Genomic DNA, 21,723 nt, shown 5'->3' on the forward strand with positions numbered 1-21,723 from the left:
ATTCTCGGCATGGAGGAGCATCGAATAAAAAGAGCCAGAGTCAATATTTGGAACATTATGTTTGAGAAGCAGCAAAATGGTAGGTCTTAATAGATTGTAAAGTATGGGAAGGAAGTGAAGTATAAAAAGAATGGAAAGGGATGAAGGGACCAGATTATAAAGGACTTTTCAATTCTACTATGAATGCATTAGAATGATGTTTTTTCAGAATTTATTTTGAAAGGTTTTAAAACTGGAGAGATTTAGCCAACTTATTTTGTGGTGAAACATGAGAATTTGAGTAATGATAGACTTGAAAAATTCACTAAAGAAATGCTGATGTTTCCCTGAGAATTGGTACAAATGAATTTTTCCTAGAGAAGGAAAATGATCATTTTCAAAGACTCTAGGGTTCTCTATGTGTGACTCAGATTTTAGAGTTATCGGAAAAAATGAACCTCATCATTTTTTCCAAATCTTGATTCCAACATGAAATTATTCTCTATTCTTTACAAGTCTTCTAAACTCCCTTAATTCTCTTAGAAAATGAGAATTCCAAGAGTTCTTATCTGGCATGATTTAGGGGTATACACTTCCACCATATATTAGACTAATTCAGAAGCATCAAATCAACCTTTCTTTGGTGGGGGGAGAACCAAACAGTCCTGACTTGGTAAAAAAAACAAACAAAAAAAAACCTTATTTAAAAGATTTTTTTCTATGATGATATTATGCTTTAGGGTCTGAAAGATTCCTACAATTGTTCCAGGTAAGATCTTTTACCTAAGACCCTCATTTAAACTTCTACCTTCTCTTTCATTGCTGATTTAATATTTTTTCAGATTTTCAATAAATTTTGAAAAGAAAAACTGGATACAAATTTAATAATAATGGTATTAATTGTTACTTTTAAAAATCAGGTAAATTGAAGACAAAGAATTTTAACATCAGATAAATAGGGAGCAGCTAGGTGGAACAGTGGATAGAGCCTGGGAGTCAGGAAGACCTGAGTTCAAATCTAGCCTCAGACACTTAATAAATACCTAGCTGTGTGGCCTTGGGCAAGTCACTTAACCCTACTCTGCCTTGTAAAATACAAAAACAACAACAAAAAAAATCAGAAAAGTATATGAATTTCCTGGAAGATCCAACCTTCCACTCCTGCTATAATCACCTTCTTATATAGTTTGTTGTAAAGAGATGGATTTGTTATTGAAAGGCAGAAGGAGAATTGGAAATTCAATAAATTATGATCAAATAAAAGAGTTTCAGAGTTCATGTACATGGAGGTGAAGTTTGTGGTTATAGCAAGATCAAGGGTGTGAGGTGGGGTAGAGGGAGTAGGTTATGGGAAATGGAGGACTGGCAGATTAGGGCATCTGAGGGAGTATTAATATGTATGAGGGACCCTAGAATTAGAACAAGAGTTGGGGAGGGGAGAAAAATCGAGCCTGGTGCTGAGTACATTGAGGATGTAAAAAGAGTGTCCTAGAAATCCTCATAGATATGGTATAGCTATGGAGATTACACATGTGTTTTATTTCTGTATAATTACACACACACACATAGATATATATGTATATGCATATATATATACATATATATATATATATATATATATATATATATATATATAGTTCTGATTTCATTGGGTTATCTGATCCAGTCATTATTGTTCAAAGTCCTTGTCAAAGTTTACATCAAATATATCACAAAGGTGTCTGTGTGTGTCTCTTCAGAGAGGAAACACTAAGAATGAAAAACACAGAAGGATCCCAAAATATTACTTCACTAACTAAATTCCCACTATGGTGTACTAAATGACATCCATTTGACCCCAGAATTGTTTAAAGAAATGTTCACCGTGAGAATTCATGAGCCAGGAAAAAAATGAATTGTGTATCTAGAGCAAAGCAAGTCAAGTAGACCAGGTGGGAATTTTGGGAAAACATATTTATAAAATAAACAATTTCTTCATTTTCCTCTCAAATATTTATTTTTGTTGTTGAAGGCCTATTATTTCTGAAGTACTGGGTTAGACTCTTAGAGAAAAATGGGGAAAAAAGGATAAGACATAGTTTCTGCCTTTGAGGGACCATTACTGTATTTAAAACATGCTACTGAAGTGTAGGCCAGAAACCCTAGTTTTTCTTCCACTTATAGGTCTTGCTTCACTAGCTCCTTCAACTGAATGGTCCCCTATACCACCTCTCCTCTTGATTGCCTTTGTCCAGGTTTTAAACTGCCAAGGATGGGGTAGGAGTTTTTCTCTGAAATCAGCAAAAACTCTCTCTCTCTCTCTCTCTCTCTCTCTCTCTCTCTCTCTCTCTCTCTCAGAGAGAGAGAGAGATACACATATGTATGTGTATATATGTCCATCCCTTTAGGGAAACTTGGGAGACAGTGGGGAAGAAGTAGTAGAAAAATTACCCTGAAGGTACTGGAGTCAGGAGACCTAATCAAAGATCTAGAGTTAGAGGTCAACTCACTATCTTAGAGACCATCACCTTTAACACTTTCATTTTACCAATAAAGAAACAGGTACATAGAATTTAAGCAAGTTACACAATCAATATTTGTCAGTAGGGAAATTTAAACCTATGGTCTCTGACTGCTCTTCCCTTTTACTATGTTGGTTCCCCTTTAGATACTTATTTGTTGTATCATTAGGCACTAGTGACTGATTCAGAGTCTCAGGATTCTAATCTACCTCATGGAAGCAACTATGAATCAACAAATACTAAGGATTGACATGTCTGACACTATACTACCAAGAAAAAAAATATTTTTCTCCTCAGGAGGTATACTTTTAAAAATCTCATGCGAAGGCAGTGTCTTTTTCTCAGAAGAATGAACTTCTAATGGTGGAGGCTCAGGTATTGTGTAGACCAATAAGGAGATATTTTTGAGTAGGGGAGGTTTTCCTTTTAACCCCTCAAATCATCTCATACTCTAAGGATGGAGTATAGGTAACCTCAAAATCTAGGCAGTTAAGGTCAAGTCTATTCTGAGTGGAGTTATAAGTATCATTTTCTTTGAAAAATAAGATGCTTATATATCTTTTGATTCAGCAATACCACTATCAAGCCTGTTTTCAAAGATGATTAGGGAAAAAGGGAAAAGAAACTACATGTTCTAAAATACTCATACAACTCTCTTTGTGGTGGCAAAGAATTGGACATTGCAGAAATGTCTATCAATTAAAGAATGATTGGACAACTTGTGCTATATTATTGTGATGGAATATTGCTGTGTTATAAGAATTTATGTGATCAATGATCTTGGAAAACATGGAAAGATTTGCACAAAATAACGAAAAGCAAGGGAGCAGAACCAAGAGAACATTGCATACAGTAACATTAATGTGTTTTAAGAATAATTTTGAGTGAATGAGTTATTTTCACTATTAAAATTACTCAAATTAACCATAAAGGACATCTGAAGAAAGCTGCCTTATGCATTGAGAGAAAGATAAATAGAAATACATATAGACTAGTTTTACATGTATGTATGGGTGTGTTTTACATATATAATTGTGTCTAATATATGTATATGTGTTATATATAATTTTATCTAATATATAATATGCATATATGTGTGTTACGCATATAATTATGCCTAATTATATAATGTATACAATCATGTCTAATTATGTCTACTATATATAATATATATATATATATATTATATATATTAATAATTGTGTCGGTCTTATTTCTAAGAGAGTAAGAAAAAAGGAAAGAAAAAGAAATGTACATTATAATTTTTTGGTGTATTTGAAAGGTTTTGGTGTATTTGAAAGGAATAGCAAATTCAGTTGTAGATTTAATCTCACATGTAATCAACTTTTTATTGCTCTATATTATAAAAAATTCTTGTTTTATTCCATAAATGAAAAATAGGATTTTATTTTTTCATAAAATTATGATTAGTTTGATCAAAAGCTTAGAAAGGTTTCAAATAGCTAAATATCCATGACATCCCCATTTCCCAGTTAGTTAAGAGGAGTAAAGTTATAAGATTTTAAATAGTTTCCTGTAGCCCAACTCCCCAGTCTTCTCAGCCTTAGTCAAAACATTTTATCAGAGTTCAAACTAGAAACAATAACAAAAATAGAGCAAACAAACAAAATTAGAGCAGTAGAAATGAAACTATGTAGTTAAAAATCATCTTATTAGAAGTAGTGATAAAAGAAAACACCCTTCCAAACATTACTTACTTAATCATGAAATTTATTAAGCTGAGAAGTATTTGGGGTGAAATTATAAGGATGTCATGTGATATGGCCAAAACAAAGTAAAATAGGAAAATAGGGATGCAAATTCCATATATAAATATATAGATATAGATAGATATAGATAGATATATAGATATATAGATATATAGATATGTAGATAGATAGATATAATTTCCTTAATCTTTTTAAGGCTTACACTACACCAAGACTTCTCTGTGTATATTGTCCCGAAATCTTGCTGAAACTTAAGCTTTTAAAAAAGCTTCATGAAGTTACAAATAATTGTAACAGGAGAGTTGATGGCTTTTGTCTCTGATCTTTTAATTTTAGAAAATACATTCAAAATCTTAATAAGCTTTAAAAAGACAGCATATAGGTATATATGTATATATCTATCTGTGTAAATATGCAAATATAATAATATATCTGTATACATATGTGTAAGTGTATTGTGATATGCATGTCTACCATATATGTTTGCAGATATGTTCACGAATGAGTATAATAACATATTCCCTTCATTAACACTAGCCAAACTGGCCTCCTTATTCTTTCCCAAACTCAGCATTCCATCTCCTCCATTCATGTCTTTGCACAAGTTGCTACACATACATGGAATGCACTCTAATTTCACTTAGAATTTCTACTTTTCCTTCAACACTCATCTTAGTTGTTTTCTCTTTAAAAAAAACCTTTCCTGGTGCAGCTAATGCTTAGTGCTAACCAGACCCTTCCTCAAATAGTATTGCATAAATTAATTTCTCATTTCTCCCTATGGAGATAAGTGGAAACTATTTCTCATTTTGCTTGGTTTTCCCAAAGTCTAGTACAGAGTTTTAGATATAGCAGGTGTTTTATGAATGTCTGATTCTAACTGAATCACTCACTTACTGAAAATGAAAAAAATGAAAAGAACAGCTAAACAATCTTTAATGCTACTTTTAGTGATAGCTAGAAGTACATCACTAAACTTTTTAAAACATTTTCCACTACATAAATTTATCATATAATATGCCAATGTTATCATCTTGTTAGAATATGAATCTAACAGCATTTCCATGTTTTCAACTGATATTATGAAGTATACTGTTTTGTCAGTAGCTTTAAATTACAAAGCTACAAGGTAATACAATCCCACACTATAGTAAATTCCAATTTATATAATTGTTAATATTTTAAAAGGATGAAAAGGAAATTTATTATTTTGGGTTCTACTACCTTAAAATGCTCATACTTAGAGATGCTTGAGCTGTTCTTTTCTGATTTTTCATCCACACATCAGTGACTTCTTGAAGGTCTGCTTTGCTGGATTGTAATCCAAGTCATGCTCATTAACTTGGTGGCCCCCAAGGCTCTATCCTATATCTACTTCTCTCCCCACCCTTTACATTATTTTGTTTGATAAGTTCTTCAACATTCATGGATTCAGTGATCATTTCTATGTGTATGTTTTCATCCAATCCTAATTTCACTCCTGAAATACAATATCATAATTTTAAATGTCTCTGGACATGTAAAACTAGATTTCATATTAACATCTTAAGATCATGGGGGGGGGGTAACAAGGTGGCCCAGTGGATAGAACACCAGCTCTGGAGTTCAGGAAGATCTGAGTTCAAATACTGACTCTGACACTTAATAATTGCTTAGCTGTGTGGCCCTGGGCAAGTTACTTAACTCCATTGCCTTGCAAAAAAGGCACATCTTAAAAAAGAACACGTCTTAAAATCAACACCACCAAAACTGAACTCATTCTTTTTCCTCTCAAATAAATTCCTCTTTCAAATTTTCTTATTACTGTGCTGTTAAGGTACCACCAATCTTCCAGTCATCTGCATTTACACCCAATTTGAGGACTCCTCATTCTCATCCCATAGGACTTGTCAAATCTTATTGATTCTTCCTTTGCAGTTAACTCTCACCTATGCCTCCTTTTTATCTCTGACACTGTCACCACCCTTTTGTGGAATCTCACCTCATGCCTAGTCTAAGGCAATCAATTTTTGATTGTTTCTTCAAATCTCTATTCACTTCAGTTCATCCAACTTTGATCTACCAGTGATCTAAAGTGAAGTTCTGACCATTCACTTCTTTGAGCTTCCCATTTAATAAATTCCAGGGGTTTCCCTATTTACCTCCCCATCAAATACAAAATCTTTTATTTGTTTTTTAAAGCCCTTAATAACCTTTATCCTTCTTTTGTCCTTTACTCACCTCCATATATTCCAAGATCTAGTGACACTGTATTCTGCCTTTGCTCACACACAACTCATCATTCCTGCTTTGTTTTACCATTATACACTCAGCATATTTTCACTAGCATTCTCCACAGCCTGAAATTCTCTTCTTTTTCTCTCCTACCTCAGGGCTTCCCTGATTTTCTTCAGATATGAGTATAAATCCTCCCTTCTGCCTTTCCAGTCATCCTTAATCTTAGTGTCTTTCCTCTGTTGATTATCTCTAATTTATCCTCTTTATATCTTGCTTGTGTATAGTTACTTGAATGTTATCTCTTTCATTAGACTGAGAAATCTTTGAGAATAGGACAGTCTAATGTGAGACTGTTTTTGTCTTTCACTGTATGCCCCATGCTTAAATAAGTCCCTGGTACTTATGTAGTGGATGCTTAATGATTGCTGAGTAAGTTTTCTGACAAAACAGTTAACACCAATATGATTTCTTTGTTAGCCTACTTTTCACTTCTACTTTTTGTTCTGAAGTCTCAAAAAGGACTGTGAGGAATTTTGGGCCACCCCAAATACCTTAAACAATTCAAATGTCATCATAGTTAAGTGGAACCAGAATTAGTTTCCAACAAGAGCATTACTACTAAAGGAATATCAGACAAACTATTCAACCTTTCCTTGCTTCATTTTCTTATCAATCAGTTAGTCAATAAACTGGGATTAAAAAAAAGGTAAAAGATAGTTCCTGTTATTTAAGAAGCTAGGGTCTAAAGAGAATCTAATGCAAACAACTATGTACAAACAAATGATATAGAGGATAATTTGGGGGGGGGAATTAAAGGGAAGGCAAGAGAATTAAGGAGGAATGGCAAAAGCTTCCAGTAGAGTGTGGAATTTTAGCTGGGACTTGAAACCAGAGAAATGTGGGGGTCAAAATAAGGAGGGAGATAATTCAAGGCAAGAAAGAGTCAATGAAAATGTCCACAGTCAGGAGATGGGGTTATGAAGCAGGCCACTGTCTCTGGGCTGCAATGTATTATGAAGGGGATGGAGGTGGGGAGAGGGGCAAGTTATAAAGGACTTTAAAAGCCAAACAGAGTATTTTATATTTGATCCTAGAAATGAAAGGGAGCCGCTGGAGTTTATTGAGTTGAGAAGTGACATGATCAGACCAGTTCTTTAAGAAGATCACTTTGACAGTTAAATAGAAGATGGACTGGAGTCGGCTAAGAGACTCGTGGCAGAGGCACCAGTCAGTGGGCTATTATAGTCAAACTGAGACAGGAAGATATTCCACTCTTAACTCTTACTTAATTCCCATTTGATATTCACTCAGTTATCAAGTCTTGTCACTTGTGTTCTGTCATTCGGTGTGTCTGAGTCTCTGTGATTTTATTGTCAAATATACTGGAATAGTTTCCTTCTCCAGTCAGTTACTCATCCTCAATATCTCTTTCATCGATCCACTCTTCTCTACTCACACCCGAACTACCTTCATCATCTCCTGACTGAACAATGCATGACGATGTCCTCCTCAATGTTTTCCCTGAATCAATTTCTTCCCTTTTGGATTGATCTTCCACATAAAACCAAATTGAAACTCCTTTGCTTGAGAATTTTAGTGAATTTCCCCTGTAGTTAGTATAAAATACATAAAATACAAGTTCTTCATTTGGTATTTAAAGCCTTTCATTAGCAGGCTCTAGCCTGGAAAGACTCTGGAGTTCAGTTAAATTCACCTACTTACTGCTCCCTGTTTATAACATTCCATCTTACACCTCTCATCTCTAGTCTTTAAAGATATATGCATGAAACTCAAGTTGTTTCTATTTTTCCCAATCTTCTAAGTCTCCCCCACATTTTCGTCTGGTTATCTTTTACTCTTGAGGTTCTAAAAAGGTACATTCTGAAGGATTTATTTACAGGTCTTCTAAGCATTCTGTTAACATCTGCAATTATGTTAGAAGGTAACTGTTTAGCGAAAAAAAAACCAAGATACTCTTCTTTACAACCTTGTTTATTTGGGAAAGACCTGATAAAATGGGTTGAATATTAAATTAGGAATAAAGACCTCTTAATTCCAAACACAGTTATACTACCTATTCATTTCCTGGTGATTAAATATAGGAAATGTTTTCTCCCACTTCACAGTGACTCAGTGACATAGATTTACTACTAAGATTTTAAGTAAAGGATCATATGAATTAAATCATTATATCTAATTAAAGATAAGCTGAATCTACTACTTAAATCCACTATTTTAGAGAGTACACACAGCAGGGCCCTTAAAAATAAGAGACTTCAAAAGGTCTCTTAATTATACATTCAGACAGAGCTTTCACCCCTCCTTTATGGAATGTATTGCTAAATTTAGAGATACAAAATGTTCACCTTTCAATACACAAAAGATATTCTTAATTATAGTATGTCCCAACCAAAATAAATATAGCACAGTAAGACAGGATTTCTTATTCTTGGGACCTATCATCATTACTATGAATCTTTAGCATGTTTTCCCCCATTCTATTAAATTCAGTTTTACTGTAACTATTGGAAGACATTGTGAATTGCACTCTTGTTTTATAGAAAGACTGAGAAACAAGCAATATTTGTATCATTAAGACTTTTTTTGTGTTTCTCTCATATATTTACTCTCTTTCGGTTCAGTCCCATCAATACATTTCACTGAGTCCTCTATATATTTGACAACAGAATTTGATCTTAAATCAAGTTCAAAGACTAGCAAGGTGGCAGAGGGACTAGAATCAGGAAGACTCATGTTTTTGAGTTCAAAACTTGTCTCAGACATTAACCAACTGTGTGACCCTGCACAAATTACTTAATTGTTTGCCTCAGTTTCTGTATCAGCAAAATGATCTGGAGAAGGATATAGCAAACTACTCCAGTATCTTTGTGAAGAAAACACCAAACGGGGTCATGAAGGATCAGACAATACTGAAATAATTCAACAACAATATAGGCAGATCAATAGATATAAATTTATATCTATTTATCTATCTATCTTTCTATAAAGAATCCTTTCTATTTACCTGCTCTACAACAATTTAAATGATTTCTCCTTTATCCTCTTCAAGTTTCTTTTAGCTTCTCACCTCCCTTCCACCAAATGTTTGCCCTATCTGTACATCTGCCACTCAAATCTTAAGGTTGCTTTTCTTTTTTCTTTAGGAGGAGGAAAATGATAATGCTTCTTTTATCTTTTCTTTTACAGGAAAAGGAAAGAACAGGATGAATAATGGCAAAAATAAGAGAACAATTTTTATCAGAACATTTAGATGGATAACAATTGGAATATATTGAAAAATCTGAGCCAACTATCTAAGCACCCTTGCTTAGAGCTCTATTTTGAGAAACATTGCCTTAAAGTAGAGACATTAAATAAACATTGAAGAAATATATAAAGCTGTATCAGCTGTACAGTGTAAATAATAAAACATTAGTAATAGAATGATTCAACAAAATCTGCATTTATGTTGGCTTCTACCACCTGATATCTTGGCAATAACTACTTTAAAGAATTTTATGAAAAAGAAAAAAATGGTATCTGAGGCTTTTTAAATAGAATTTTTCCCCCTCTATATTTTCCAAATCATACAATTCACTTAAAGGGATTTATGAATTTGCCTCTTAGAAGGCTATGACTGCATTGGTTTCAGAAAGCTTATGATCATTATTTTAAAAATTTCTTCTGTAAAATACCAAGCCTTCATTGTACTAATATAATAATAATTTGCCACAGTCTAAACTATAAGCAGTTATTAAAAAAACACTGAAAATCTGTTTCCATTCATAAAAATATGGAACATAGTACTTACCACCATCTTCAACTGTGAAGTAGAAACTATCACTTGTGGCATTAGCCCCCTCTCTTAAGATATAGCATATTTTCATTTCATCAATGTCAGCTGGGAAAAATAAGAAAAGAATAAAGTGACTTTTAAAATTGGAAAAATGCAAACTATATAACAGGTATTAACCTGCGCTCTCCCCCACCCTATCTCTTTTTGCTCAGTCAGATGCAAAAATGCTTATCTAACATGCCCATGCCTGAATCCATTGTTAGATACAGAGCTCTGAAAGGAAAACACCTTTAGACTTCCTAACTTAATATCATATTGGTACTAGGTTTTCCAGTAGCTGACTGACATTAAGTTGGTAAGTTGAGTGCAGCTAAAGAAACAAAAGAGTCCAGAGAGAGGTACAGGTCTATCTAAAAATTCAAGGCAGTAGAAGAGCTTAATTCTGCTTCCCTTTTACCTCTACCTTCCCTCTCTTGACACACTAACTCTCTGAGAACCTATTCTCTCTTATTCCTCAGTTTTCCTTTGTTTTAGTTTTGCAAACTTCAAGAATTTACAGAGTATCTCTGTGATAATCTTTGAGGAAAATGGAAAGATATCTAAAAAAATCCCTATCTTCAAGGATTTTGCCTGTTTCTTTAGTTCTCCCAGCTTATTTTTTCCAATGATGGTGGACTGGCAATAAAATTCATCAAATAACATTCTCTTTTTACCATTGCAATCATTATCATGAACCAATATTTATTTCAGTAAAGTCAGACAGTACTATTTTTACATGATAAATAAATCATCACTAGATTCAACATTAGTCCAATATTTATTTGTTCATTAAGGATTAGAATTTTCTCCACCCTTTTACTGGAACTTAAAGTGCTCACCTAAGGGGAAAGATGTTCACACAGAATTGGGGGGGGGGGATAAGATATTATTGAAAAACAACAGTAAAAAGAGTACTTGCAGATAAGTGCCATTCAATTGTCACAGAATTTTCATTCTAAATCAAGGCAGCTATTATTGATTAGTTAAAACCTGCCAAAAACAGATTTATCTTCCTGCCTCCTCCTTTAAGAGACAGAAAAGTCTAATATCCAAGATTATTTTCTCAAAGAAGGAAATCCATTCACTATAATAGTCATTCTACAATTATCCAAAAATATGTGTAATAAAGATTAAGATAGAAATTCTTAGGTTGTATTCACTACACATACACACATAGACACAAATACATACACAAACATAATGTTTAAGGTATGAATACATCCTCTGTGCGTGAATGATAGAAAAAAGATTCTTTTTGTTAAAGTGTAAAGTAATTAATAAGATAGAAAAAACATCTTTAAAAACATTATCAAAGAAGGGTGACTAGGTGGCACAGTGGGGCAGCTAGGTGGCACAGTGAATAGAGCAACAGCCCTGGAGTCAGGAGTACCTGAGTTCAAATCCAGCTTCAGACACATAATAATTACCTAGTTGTGTGGCCTTGGGCAAGCCACTTAACCCCTTGCCTTGCAAAAACCAAAAAAACAAAATGAAACAACAACAACAAAAACATCATCAAAGAGATAAACAGATTTTCTTATTTTAATCATACATCAGATTTATTTCTTCTAATCTATATAATCTCATGTCTTATAAAATTAATCAAAATATAATTTATCATTTGAGTAACTAAAAATGAACTCTAAAATACAACCTCAATTTTACTGTTTGGGTTAATAAATTAAACTCTTCCAAGGTAATTTCTAATTTGTACTATATAGGACTGTGTCCTCCAATAAATTTGTGTAATTAATTTGTTCTATTTTCATATGGAATACAATTTTACATTTAAAATATTTTAGCCTGCCTGAACTATTAGTTTAGTAGTTTTGCTGAATGTATTTTAAAAGTAGGAATAAAATATATATATATGCAAATATTACACATATACAAAAATGTTTATATATATAGATGTGTATATATATATATATATATATATGTATATAATGTATGTGTAACAGCATATTTTTCTCCAGCACTAAATCCCATCAAAATATATTTTAATAAATCCTTCCATGATCAAAAGCCACAGTTCAGCTTAGTCGTCACCCTAAACACATACATCATTCCTTTTCTAGAAAAGCAACCATGGCAACTCCATAATGGAGTTTTTTTCAATCTTTCTCACTTATCTAATCTCCATAAATAACTGCTATGAACCAAGCTCTAGCCTCAACTTGTTGAAATGAGTGCTCTTTGATTATGTGTATAAAGTAATTTTCTTAGTAAATATTTAGATCCTTGCTAGAGCTATGCAAGTTTGATGGCATCGCAAAAGCAGTTTCATCATTCACAAATACTTCACATTTGCAAGTGACTAAAAGTTTATGGAATCCTGTGTACAAGAGCAGAAAGGATAGACAAGTGTGGAGGGGGGAAGGGGGCAGAATGGAGCAATGGAGTGTTGCCATGCACCAATATTTAAAAGACAGCTCATATGTTCAGAGCTGTTGGATTGGGTCTGGGATCACTTTAATTAACCTTTTACTCCATATTCACCAGGATCCCTTATTATCTGTAATACCTAATCCTTTTCACAGTGGGGAAGAATGTTTAAGGCATCATTTTCTGCTCTTTAATACTCAATAAACATCCCTCTCACGTTCTTTACATGAACATGGACCAGATGAGAGACAGCATGGCATCATTTATATGGTACATGTCAGAAGGCCTGACAAAAAAGGCTTCCTGCTGATTTGGCATGACATTTGGCATTCTGTAGCTTGCCTGTCTCTGCAGGCCCTTGGGTATAATCGGGCATTCAGCCAAGATTCAAGGAGTTGGAGTGTGAGGCTATTTGCCAGGGTCTAAAACAGGCAAGTGCTTCACTTTAACACATTCTGAGACTCCCATGTTTATCAAAGCTTTTACTATCTAAAAACAGAGCATTACTACAATCTAGAAACAGGAAAAAGACACTCCCAGTGGGATGTCCCAGAGTTAAACTTCATCCCTAAGTATAAAAATCATTGTGAGGGACATATATCCAGTTTCCATTCTGTCAATGGGAGAGGGATTTTCATGAAAGCAATCAAAGCACTTTGAACAAAAAACAAGGGGTGGGGCACAAGGTCTAGAGGTCAGTCCTGGTTTTGCACCTAAAGAGAGAGTGCAGAATTAGATGACTATGTAAAAATTACTAGCCCTTCCTGCCTCAGGCTATATGTAGAGAAAGGAAGCCAAAGCAATTGTTTTATTCATTCATTCATCCATTCATTCATTCATCAAACATGTGTTCCATATATATTATGTTCAAAGAACTTTCAGATTTGAAAGTCACTTAAGTTTTTAAAATATCTAGGGAATGGAGACAATTTCTCCTTTAGGGTTTGGAGTTTAGGTACTGGTAAAGGCTAGAGGGTAGAGGAGGCTTGAAATTAGCTAAATAATTACTTTAGTTTTATATACATATACATATATATTGTTAACCATCTTGATTTCCTAATAGGAAGTTGGAAATATGTTAACATTTGTTGTACTATTGGTTGTATATGTTGAATAGCATCTTACTCAGAGGATTTTTGATTTGGATGGAACCTTTGATAGAAGTCATTTAATGCAACTCAACCTGTCATGAAAAGATAAATTAATTCACCATTAACCATGAGGATAATGAGATATTATCATCATCACACTTTCAAAATGATTTTTCTTAGTAAAAATGGAGCAAAATACAACATGTATGAATAACCACATTATTATAAAGAATCAATAGTCTTTTTAACCTATAGTAAGGGGTCCTTAAGTGATCTAATGGATAGAATATCAGGCATGAATTCAGGGAGACTTAGCTTCCTAAGTTCAAATTTGGCCTCAGGCATTTCCTAATTGTTTAACCCTGGGCAAGTCACTGTTTGCCTCAATTTCCTCCTCTGTAAAATGAGCTGGAGAAGAAAATAGCAAATTGTTCCAGTATCTTTGCCAAAAATCAAAAGGAAACCAGACATAACTGAACAAGAGCAACAAAAATTCACTTTGCAATGATATTTCTAAAGTTGCATCTTTAGAATATATATTTTGCTGTTTTTTTGTTTAAGTCATTTTCAGTTTCATTTGGAGTTTTCTTGACAAAGATCTTATAATGGTTTGTCATTTTTTCTTCAGATCATTTTATAGATAAGAAAACTGAGGCAAACAGGGTTAAGTGACTTGCCAGAGTCAAACACTCTGAGGTCAGATTTAAACTCAGGAAGATGTGTCTTTCTGCTTCCAAGTCCAGAATTTTAATGATTGCACCATCTAGCTGATCCTTGGTATGTATAACTCTACAGATATTTTCCCTCTGTACTTAGATTTTCCATATGTAAAATAAAACAAATTATATAAAAATCAATGACAACTCTCTGGAGATTCAACATTCTGGTCAATTTCAGAATTATTTGGAGAAGTCAGTGTGGTGCTGAGAGGGTAGAAACAAAAAACAAAAACAAAAAACAAAAAAGCAAAACACTTAACTTGGAGTCACAGGAATCCCAGCTTTAAACCTTGGGAAATTCACATACCTTTTCTGGACCTTAGTTACTTCATGTGTAAATTAAAGGGATCAGACCAAATGACTTCTCAGTTCCCTTGCAACTCTCAATTTATGATGCTATGAATTCTAAGGTCAATTTTGAAATACCAACTGAAATTCAATAAAAAGTCCTCTAAAATAAGTTTTATCTAGGTTTAAAGTTACATTATTATAAACTTTTTTATTTTTATTATCACAACTATCACCACCGCCACTACTACTACTATTATTACTAATAATAGGCTTCATATAGCAATATTCTTCCAAAAAGGCAGAATGTAGTGGATTGAGGACCAACTTTAGAACATGAAGACCCTTGTTCAAGTCTTGCCTCTGAAATAGGTTGTCTGTATGATAGGTCTTTTAATCTCCCAATACCTCAGATATCTAAGGCACTAAGGTAATGAATTTCTATTTTTTTTTTCCTGAAGGGAAAGAAAATAATCAAAAGCATCATCTCATTAAGCCTTCCTACATCCTTCTGAGTTGGAATTAGGAGTCTCTGACTGTAAATTATAGGTACATTCATAATCCATATCATGGATAGAGTATCTACCTTAGGAGTTCTGTCTACTAATGAACTGACAAACTTAGATTCATTTTTTTTTTCTAAAAAGCTGAAAAGCTCTTTCTTTGATATTAGCAAAACTTTTTTCCCGTTAAAGGTGTGAACCTTGAAGGAAGAATGGTCTAGGCAGAGACATTTCTACCTATCCCTAATAATTGTTCTAGACATAGATATGACCTAAGTCTTATTTCCTACTCATCCTCAGCTCCCTAGTCAACTTCCTTCTTCCAAATCCCTTCCCCATAGAGTCATCCAAGGCTTTTTCCTCTTAAAATTCTAAGTGTTTCATAACCTTCTCAGTATCTCCCACATGTCATCACCTCCCAAACATTCATTCATCCCTCTTCCCATGCAAATTATCCCTCTATTAGCTGTCTATATAATTGGACACATGACTACAGATAGTGATTAAAAGTTTTCCTTGCTGGACCCCCAATCTAAACTTAAGTATACCATCAAATGCAAGAGTGGGATAAAAACTTTAACTAAGACTAAATCAGTGGATTCTTAATTTCTTCCTGAAGGGCAAGAAAATAATCAAAAGCATCAAATCATTTATTCTCACTTCATCCTTCTGAGGCAGAATTTGGTAGGTATTAGTATCCTCAATTTGTAAAGTAAACAATGGCACAGAGTTTAAGTGACAATCACAGTGTCACACACAGGAAGTTAGTAACCAAGCCAAAAGCAGAATCTGGTCTTTTTGCTATTCTAATACTCTATTTTTGTATTTGTCAGTGAAAGCTATCACTTCCAGAAATAGAACTCCAGTGTATTCAGTAACTGTAAGTAAAGAAAAGAGAATGGTACCTTGTGTAAACTGAGTGACACTGTGATTGCCTTTCCCCAGGTTGAAGAGAAAGCCATGGTGTGGGGCTCCTGTCACAATGAACTTGAGGGAAATGTGCAAGCTGTCCTTGTCCTCCACTTTCAGTATTTTATTTGTAATCATGAAACCCAAGTGTCCAGTTGCCAAGATGCGAAGGGTGGGAGCACCTTTGTTCACCACAATTTGAGGTGAGCTGTTGTCCACAGCAATCACCCGAATTTTCATCATTTGGGGTCTTCTGGTTTCAAATACAGTATCAGGAAAAACATAGAAATCAGCATGTGTGCCATCAGTCACAGTGAATGAGAAGCTATCTTCAGTTGAATCTGTCCCATCATGTTTGTAGCTGATCAGATTTTCATTCAGATCCTGTTTGGTGAAGACCATAACAGGCCTGGTATTATTGTACATGAGATGACCATGGATGGGCACTTGAGTGACAATGAATTTCAAGAGATGGTCAGGAGTATCTCTGTCTTCTGCAGTGAGTTCAAAGGGAGTGATAAGCTTACTTTCACTTTCACTCACCACCAGGTTATGAATAGTGACCACTGGCTTTTTGTTGTCTACATCACTAATGGAGATCCGGAAGGTACGGAAGACAGAGTTATGTCCATCAGTAACTTCAAATTCAAAGCTATCCATTTTCACCTCATCATCAGATGTGTGGATGTAGTAGATTTTGTTCCCTGCAAGTTGAAGCTGAGTGAAAGAGGTGATGGATACTCCTGACTTATCTGTGCACTCCAAGTGACCCCTCACAGGGGCTCTGGTGATGCTAAAGACTAAATTTTCATCAGGACTGTTGAGGTCACTAGTGCTCAGTAAGTCTGTTGTGAGTGTGACCCTGCCACCTTCTCTCAGAGATACTCCCTTGCTTATTACATCTGGGAAAACCTTGTCGATACTGCCAATGGACACATAAAAATATCGGTCAATGAGGGGATTTATTCCATCAGTCACATCAAATTTGATAAGGTCCCGAATACCTTCCTGCCCCAAATGCACATATTGAATTAAATCTCTATCAACATCATCCTGGGTAAAATTCATGCCCAAGGTGATATTCTCAACCGACTTATCAGGTCTTCGTCTTTGTAACAGACCATGCCCTGGTCCATAACGAATTATATAAACCAAACTTTTGTCTTCAGAGTCTAAATCAGTTGCCATCAATATCTTGTTGTTGATAATTTTGGTTTCTCCTATTTCAATTTCTAGTCCATTATTGATAGTCATTCTGGGGGTCTCATCATCAACAGGAATAACCAATATGATCACCCTTTTTTCCACTGAATACTTTCCATCAGTTAACTTTATGGCAAAGCTATCCTCCTGAGTCTCAGAGTCATCATGCTCATAAATAATGCTAGAACTCTCAATGATCTGATCCAGGGTGAAACTTTCCACCAAAACTGTACCGTTTATCAACTGGTTCATGATGTGACCATGGGTGGGCAAACGGGTGATAACAAAAGTCAGATCATCTGCAGGAACATCTCCATCAGCAGCATTAAGGATGGGAGTATCGATAACTAGACTCATGCCTTCCATCACCATAAATTCTCGCATAAACATTTCAGGTGGCTCATCATTGGTTGGAATGATCACAATGGGAAAAAAGTGTCTATGAGAAAAATTAATCCCATCAGAACATCGGAATGCAAACCGATCTTCCACTGGTTCCACGCCCTTGTGGATACTCTGGGCATAATAAATATGACCCTGTTTAAGGTCTTTCAGAGTAAAGGCACTGATGGCTATTCCTGCTCTTGATTTCTCTGAGCCTGGAGCTGGGGAAATATTTTCAACATATCCTGAAGAAGGCTGAGTCACTATAGTACATAAAATGTCATCATTAGGGGAATCAATATCCTCAGCACTAATATGGGAAGTAGTAATTACTCTTTTATCCCCCTCTACCACCATAAATTGCTCACCCACAGTGACCTCTGGGGCCTGATTATCAATGGGGAGTATAGTCACCAACACAGTAACCCCCTGCACAATGTTGCCACCAATACGCCATTCCTGAGACATATCTGATAATGTCAAGTTGAAAGAATCCTCCTTGGGAAATGGGCCTATTTCACCACTGGTGTGAGCATAGACAACAGATCCCTCTAGGATCTCCCTCTGTGAAAATTGCTCAGCTGGGACTCCATTGACCAGGATTTCCCCATACTGTGGAGGGTTTTCCAAGAGAAAAGTCAACATCAAATCGTCAGTGTCCTCATCAGTACCTTTGATTATATGAGCTGTGATTTCAGTAGCTTCATTTTCTAACACATCGAGGTAGGAGCCCAGGGTACCAGCAGGCAAGGACAGAATGGGTACCTCATCATCTACTGGGCGTACATTTGCTCTGAGTGTAATGGGTACCACATGAAGGCCATCACTCACTTCTATAGAGCAGCTGTCACTTGGGGACTCATCCCCATTGTGGACATAAGTGATCCTGCCCTGAACAATGTCCTGCAAATGAAAGAGTTCACCTACTATTAGCTTCCTTTGATTTAACTGCAGTTGACCATGCTTGGGAACCTGGGTGAGGGTGAAGGAGATGCGGGTAGCATCAGTGTCCACATCAGTAGCATGCAATTCTGTTTCACTCAGGATGTGCTGGCCCCTCTCCTGGATGGTGAACCCTGTATTGAGGATCTCGGGGGGTTGATTATCCACTGGCTGCAGATAAAAGGTAAAGGTTCCTGGAACCATATTCCCAGACTGGTCCTCTACCCGGTACTGGAACTCAGCTACTCGTGCAGCCACCCCTAATTCCTGGTCTGGGGGTCTATAAGCAATTTTGTGGTGGTTGATCTGGGCCTGGGTGAAATGGGTCACTGCAACTGAGGGATTGTCAGTTAAAACCAATGTGCCCAATGGGACTGGAGGATGATTTTCATCAGTGTCTGTGGGAGGCTGAGTCACAATGTAGCGCAGTTCTCGGTCATCTGTGTCCAGGTCAGTATAGCGCAGCCACTTCTTTCTTAGTGGAGTGAGCTGGTATTCTTGAACCACCATCCTCAATGGGCAGCCACTGCCCAGTTCTGGAGGTAGACGATCCACAGGATGAATACGCACTACGAACTTTTGTAGTCCTGATTGGTTGGGGGGGTCATGGTCATCCTGAACCCTGAAGAGAAACTGATCCATGACAGGACCCAGTCCAGGACTGTGGGGACCAATGTGCCGATAGAACAGTCTCCCCTCAACAATATCCTGCTGCCGCCACTCTATCACTGATCTTTCATATAATGTACCTTTCTGGGAGTCTACCACTTGCCTCCAGGGGCCTCCAGAAAAGTCCTCCCCATCCTTAGGTGGATGGGTCTGGCGGAGTAGCAATTGTCCTGCTGTTGAGTAAGGAGGCTCCAACACAAAGAGTATCATAGAATCATCAGAGTCAATATCCGTGGCACTCAAAGTCAGGGGTGGTATTGCAACAGTATCACCCTCAGCCAGCACCAGTCCAGTATTAGCATTGAGGACAGGTGGCTGATCATCCACAGGCACTAAGGTAATGGGAAAGAGGAATTGCACCTGATGCTGACCTCCATCTACCATTCGAAGCACCAGGTTATCGCTCAGAGAGCCATCACTGTCATCATGCTGGTAGACCACCTGTCCAGCCTCCAGCTCAGCTACTGTGAAGGTCTTTCGTGGTGGCCCAGAACCAGGATCTCCATTAGGGGAACCCAAGAGGGCCAGATGCCCATGCTGAAGGCCAGCCACCACCTCCAGTCGCACATTATCCAGGTCATCCTCATCACTGATGACCAGATTGGAGGGTCCACTTCCTGGGGGGCCAGTGAGGGGCCGGGACTGACCCTCATAAAGGATAAGGCCAGTATTTCTGGTGACCACAGGAGCCAAAGTGTTCATTGGTTTCACAACCACCATGAAGGCAAAAGGATCTGAGGCTGCACCCTCTGGATCTACCACCTCCAGCTCTAGTTCAAACAGACGCTCCTGGTCAGAATCCTCTGCTGGGGGCTGGTAAGCAATTTTGAAGAGTCTCAGGTCCCGCTGGGTGAAAGAAGACAGAGGTAAGCTGCGGTCATCGGTGCTCACCAAGTAGCCTTGGCCCTGTTGGAAAGGCGAAGTGAGATTGAAGACCAGCAAGTCGGGGTCCGATTCAGCATCCTCAGCAGCCAACATGTCCAGTGTTAGGGCTGTCAGCACAAACTGGTCCACCTCCATCATCATCATGGCAACAAAACTGGGCTTGGGTGGGGTGTTCTCCGTGCCTCCCCGGATCCGCACCAGCACCTGGAAGTGCTCGCGTTTCAAAGACGGGCTTCCCACGGCAGCACCTCTGGGGTGCAGCTCCACCACCATGGGCACCCAGTCCCGATTTGGGGAGCGACCGGGCGCTGTATGTAGGTATCGCACTCCTAGTTCTAGGAAAGCGCTGCAGTCCATCATGAGAGGCTTCCCAACTCTTCCTTCCCCTACCTCTTCCCTCTCTGCTCCTAGAGCCGGTGGATAGTGAAGCAATTTCCCATAGCGAGGGAGAGCCCCCGGCCCAGAGACGATGCCAACCCTGCATTCCTCAGTCTCGGGCTGATAAGTGAATTCCAGGCTACGACGATCTAACGGATTGCTAGTACCCAGAAGCTGTTCTACGACCAGGGGCAGGTTCCTGGTCACTATCTCCAGCTGGGTAAAGACTACCTCCACCTCCAGCACCAGGGGCAGCACCAGTGACCCGCTGGGAGTATCGTAGCGCAGCTGCAATCGCACTCGGTCCCGGGAAGGGCTGCGGGCGCCCAGGTGCGAGTAGCTCACCTCTCCGGGTCCAAAGTCGCAGGGAAACCGCTTGGGGCGGAGGTGACCAGGGAGCTGAGCCAGCGCGTCGTTGTCCAGCACCACCACCTGGCAGTGATCCCCCGGATGCACCTGCAGCACCAGGTCGTGCAGAGGGTCCAGCCAGACCGAGCGCCCGAACGGTACCCGAAGACCACGGTTGGCCAGCACTATGACCTCTTCTGCTGGGGCTCCCGATGACCCGAGGAAGCCAGGGGCCGGCAAAGCAGAGCTGGGGCCATCCGGTCGAGCGGAGACCCACCTCAGTTGGCACAGAATTAGCAGTAAGAGTCTGGGTAGCCGGCGGACCCGCGCCGGCCGAGAGGTGACAGAGCGCACATTCCCCGGCTGCCCTGGAATGGTCCCGAGAGTTCCTGCAGCTCTGCTGGCGCCGTGGTGCATGATGCCGGTCCTTCAAAGTCAGCAGCCCCCTTAGGAATCCAAGGGGGCTGAGCAAATCTGCCGGGTCCTCCAATGGTCCGGAGTAAGCGGGCCAGGCGCAGAACACAGTGCAATTCAACTTGGCGCTACGGTTCAAAGGCCGGCTCTGCCCTGCCAGCTCCACCTTCTCCAGGGCTCCAGACTCCTTTGCTAGGATAATGCTACACTCTGAGTTTTACCCTGTCCGCTCCTAGGCAGGTCCTGGGGGACCCGGGGAGTGAGAGAAATCCCGCCCCTCGCCCCCCTCTTGCCTAATGGGTCCTTTGGAGAGGAGGAACCCTCGGCCGGGATTGGGTACAAG

General features: G+C 37.9%; 1 protein-coding gene across 1 annotated transcript in view; it reads right to left on the reverse strand.

Moving 5' to 3' along the window:
• The window catches only part of FREM2 (FRAS1 related extracellular matrix 2), a 210,719-nt gene extending 189,239 nt beyond the window's left edge, over positions 1-21,480 (reverse strand). The window contains exons 1-2 of the mRNA XM_074217231.1: positions 16,154-21,480; positions 10,239-10,328 (exon numbers count right to left, since the gene is read on the reverse strand). Coding sequence (XP_074073332.1) covers positions 10,239-10,328; positions 16,154-21,383 — 5,320 coding nt within the window. The 5' untranslated portion in view covers positions 21,384-21,480. The remainder of the gene's footprint in view (positions 1-10,238; positions 10,329-16,153) is intronic.
• Between the last annotated feature and the right edge of the window lie 243 nt (positions 21,481-21,723).

This window comes from Macrotis lagotis, chromosome 1 (genome assembly GCF_037893015.1).
Source record: "Macrotis lagotis isolate mMagLag1 chromosome 1, bilby.v1.9.chrom.fasta, whole genome shotgun sequence".
Lineage (NCBI taxonomy): Eukaryota > Metazoa > Chordata > Mammalia > Peramelemorphia > Peramelidae > Macrotis > Macrotis lagotis.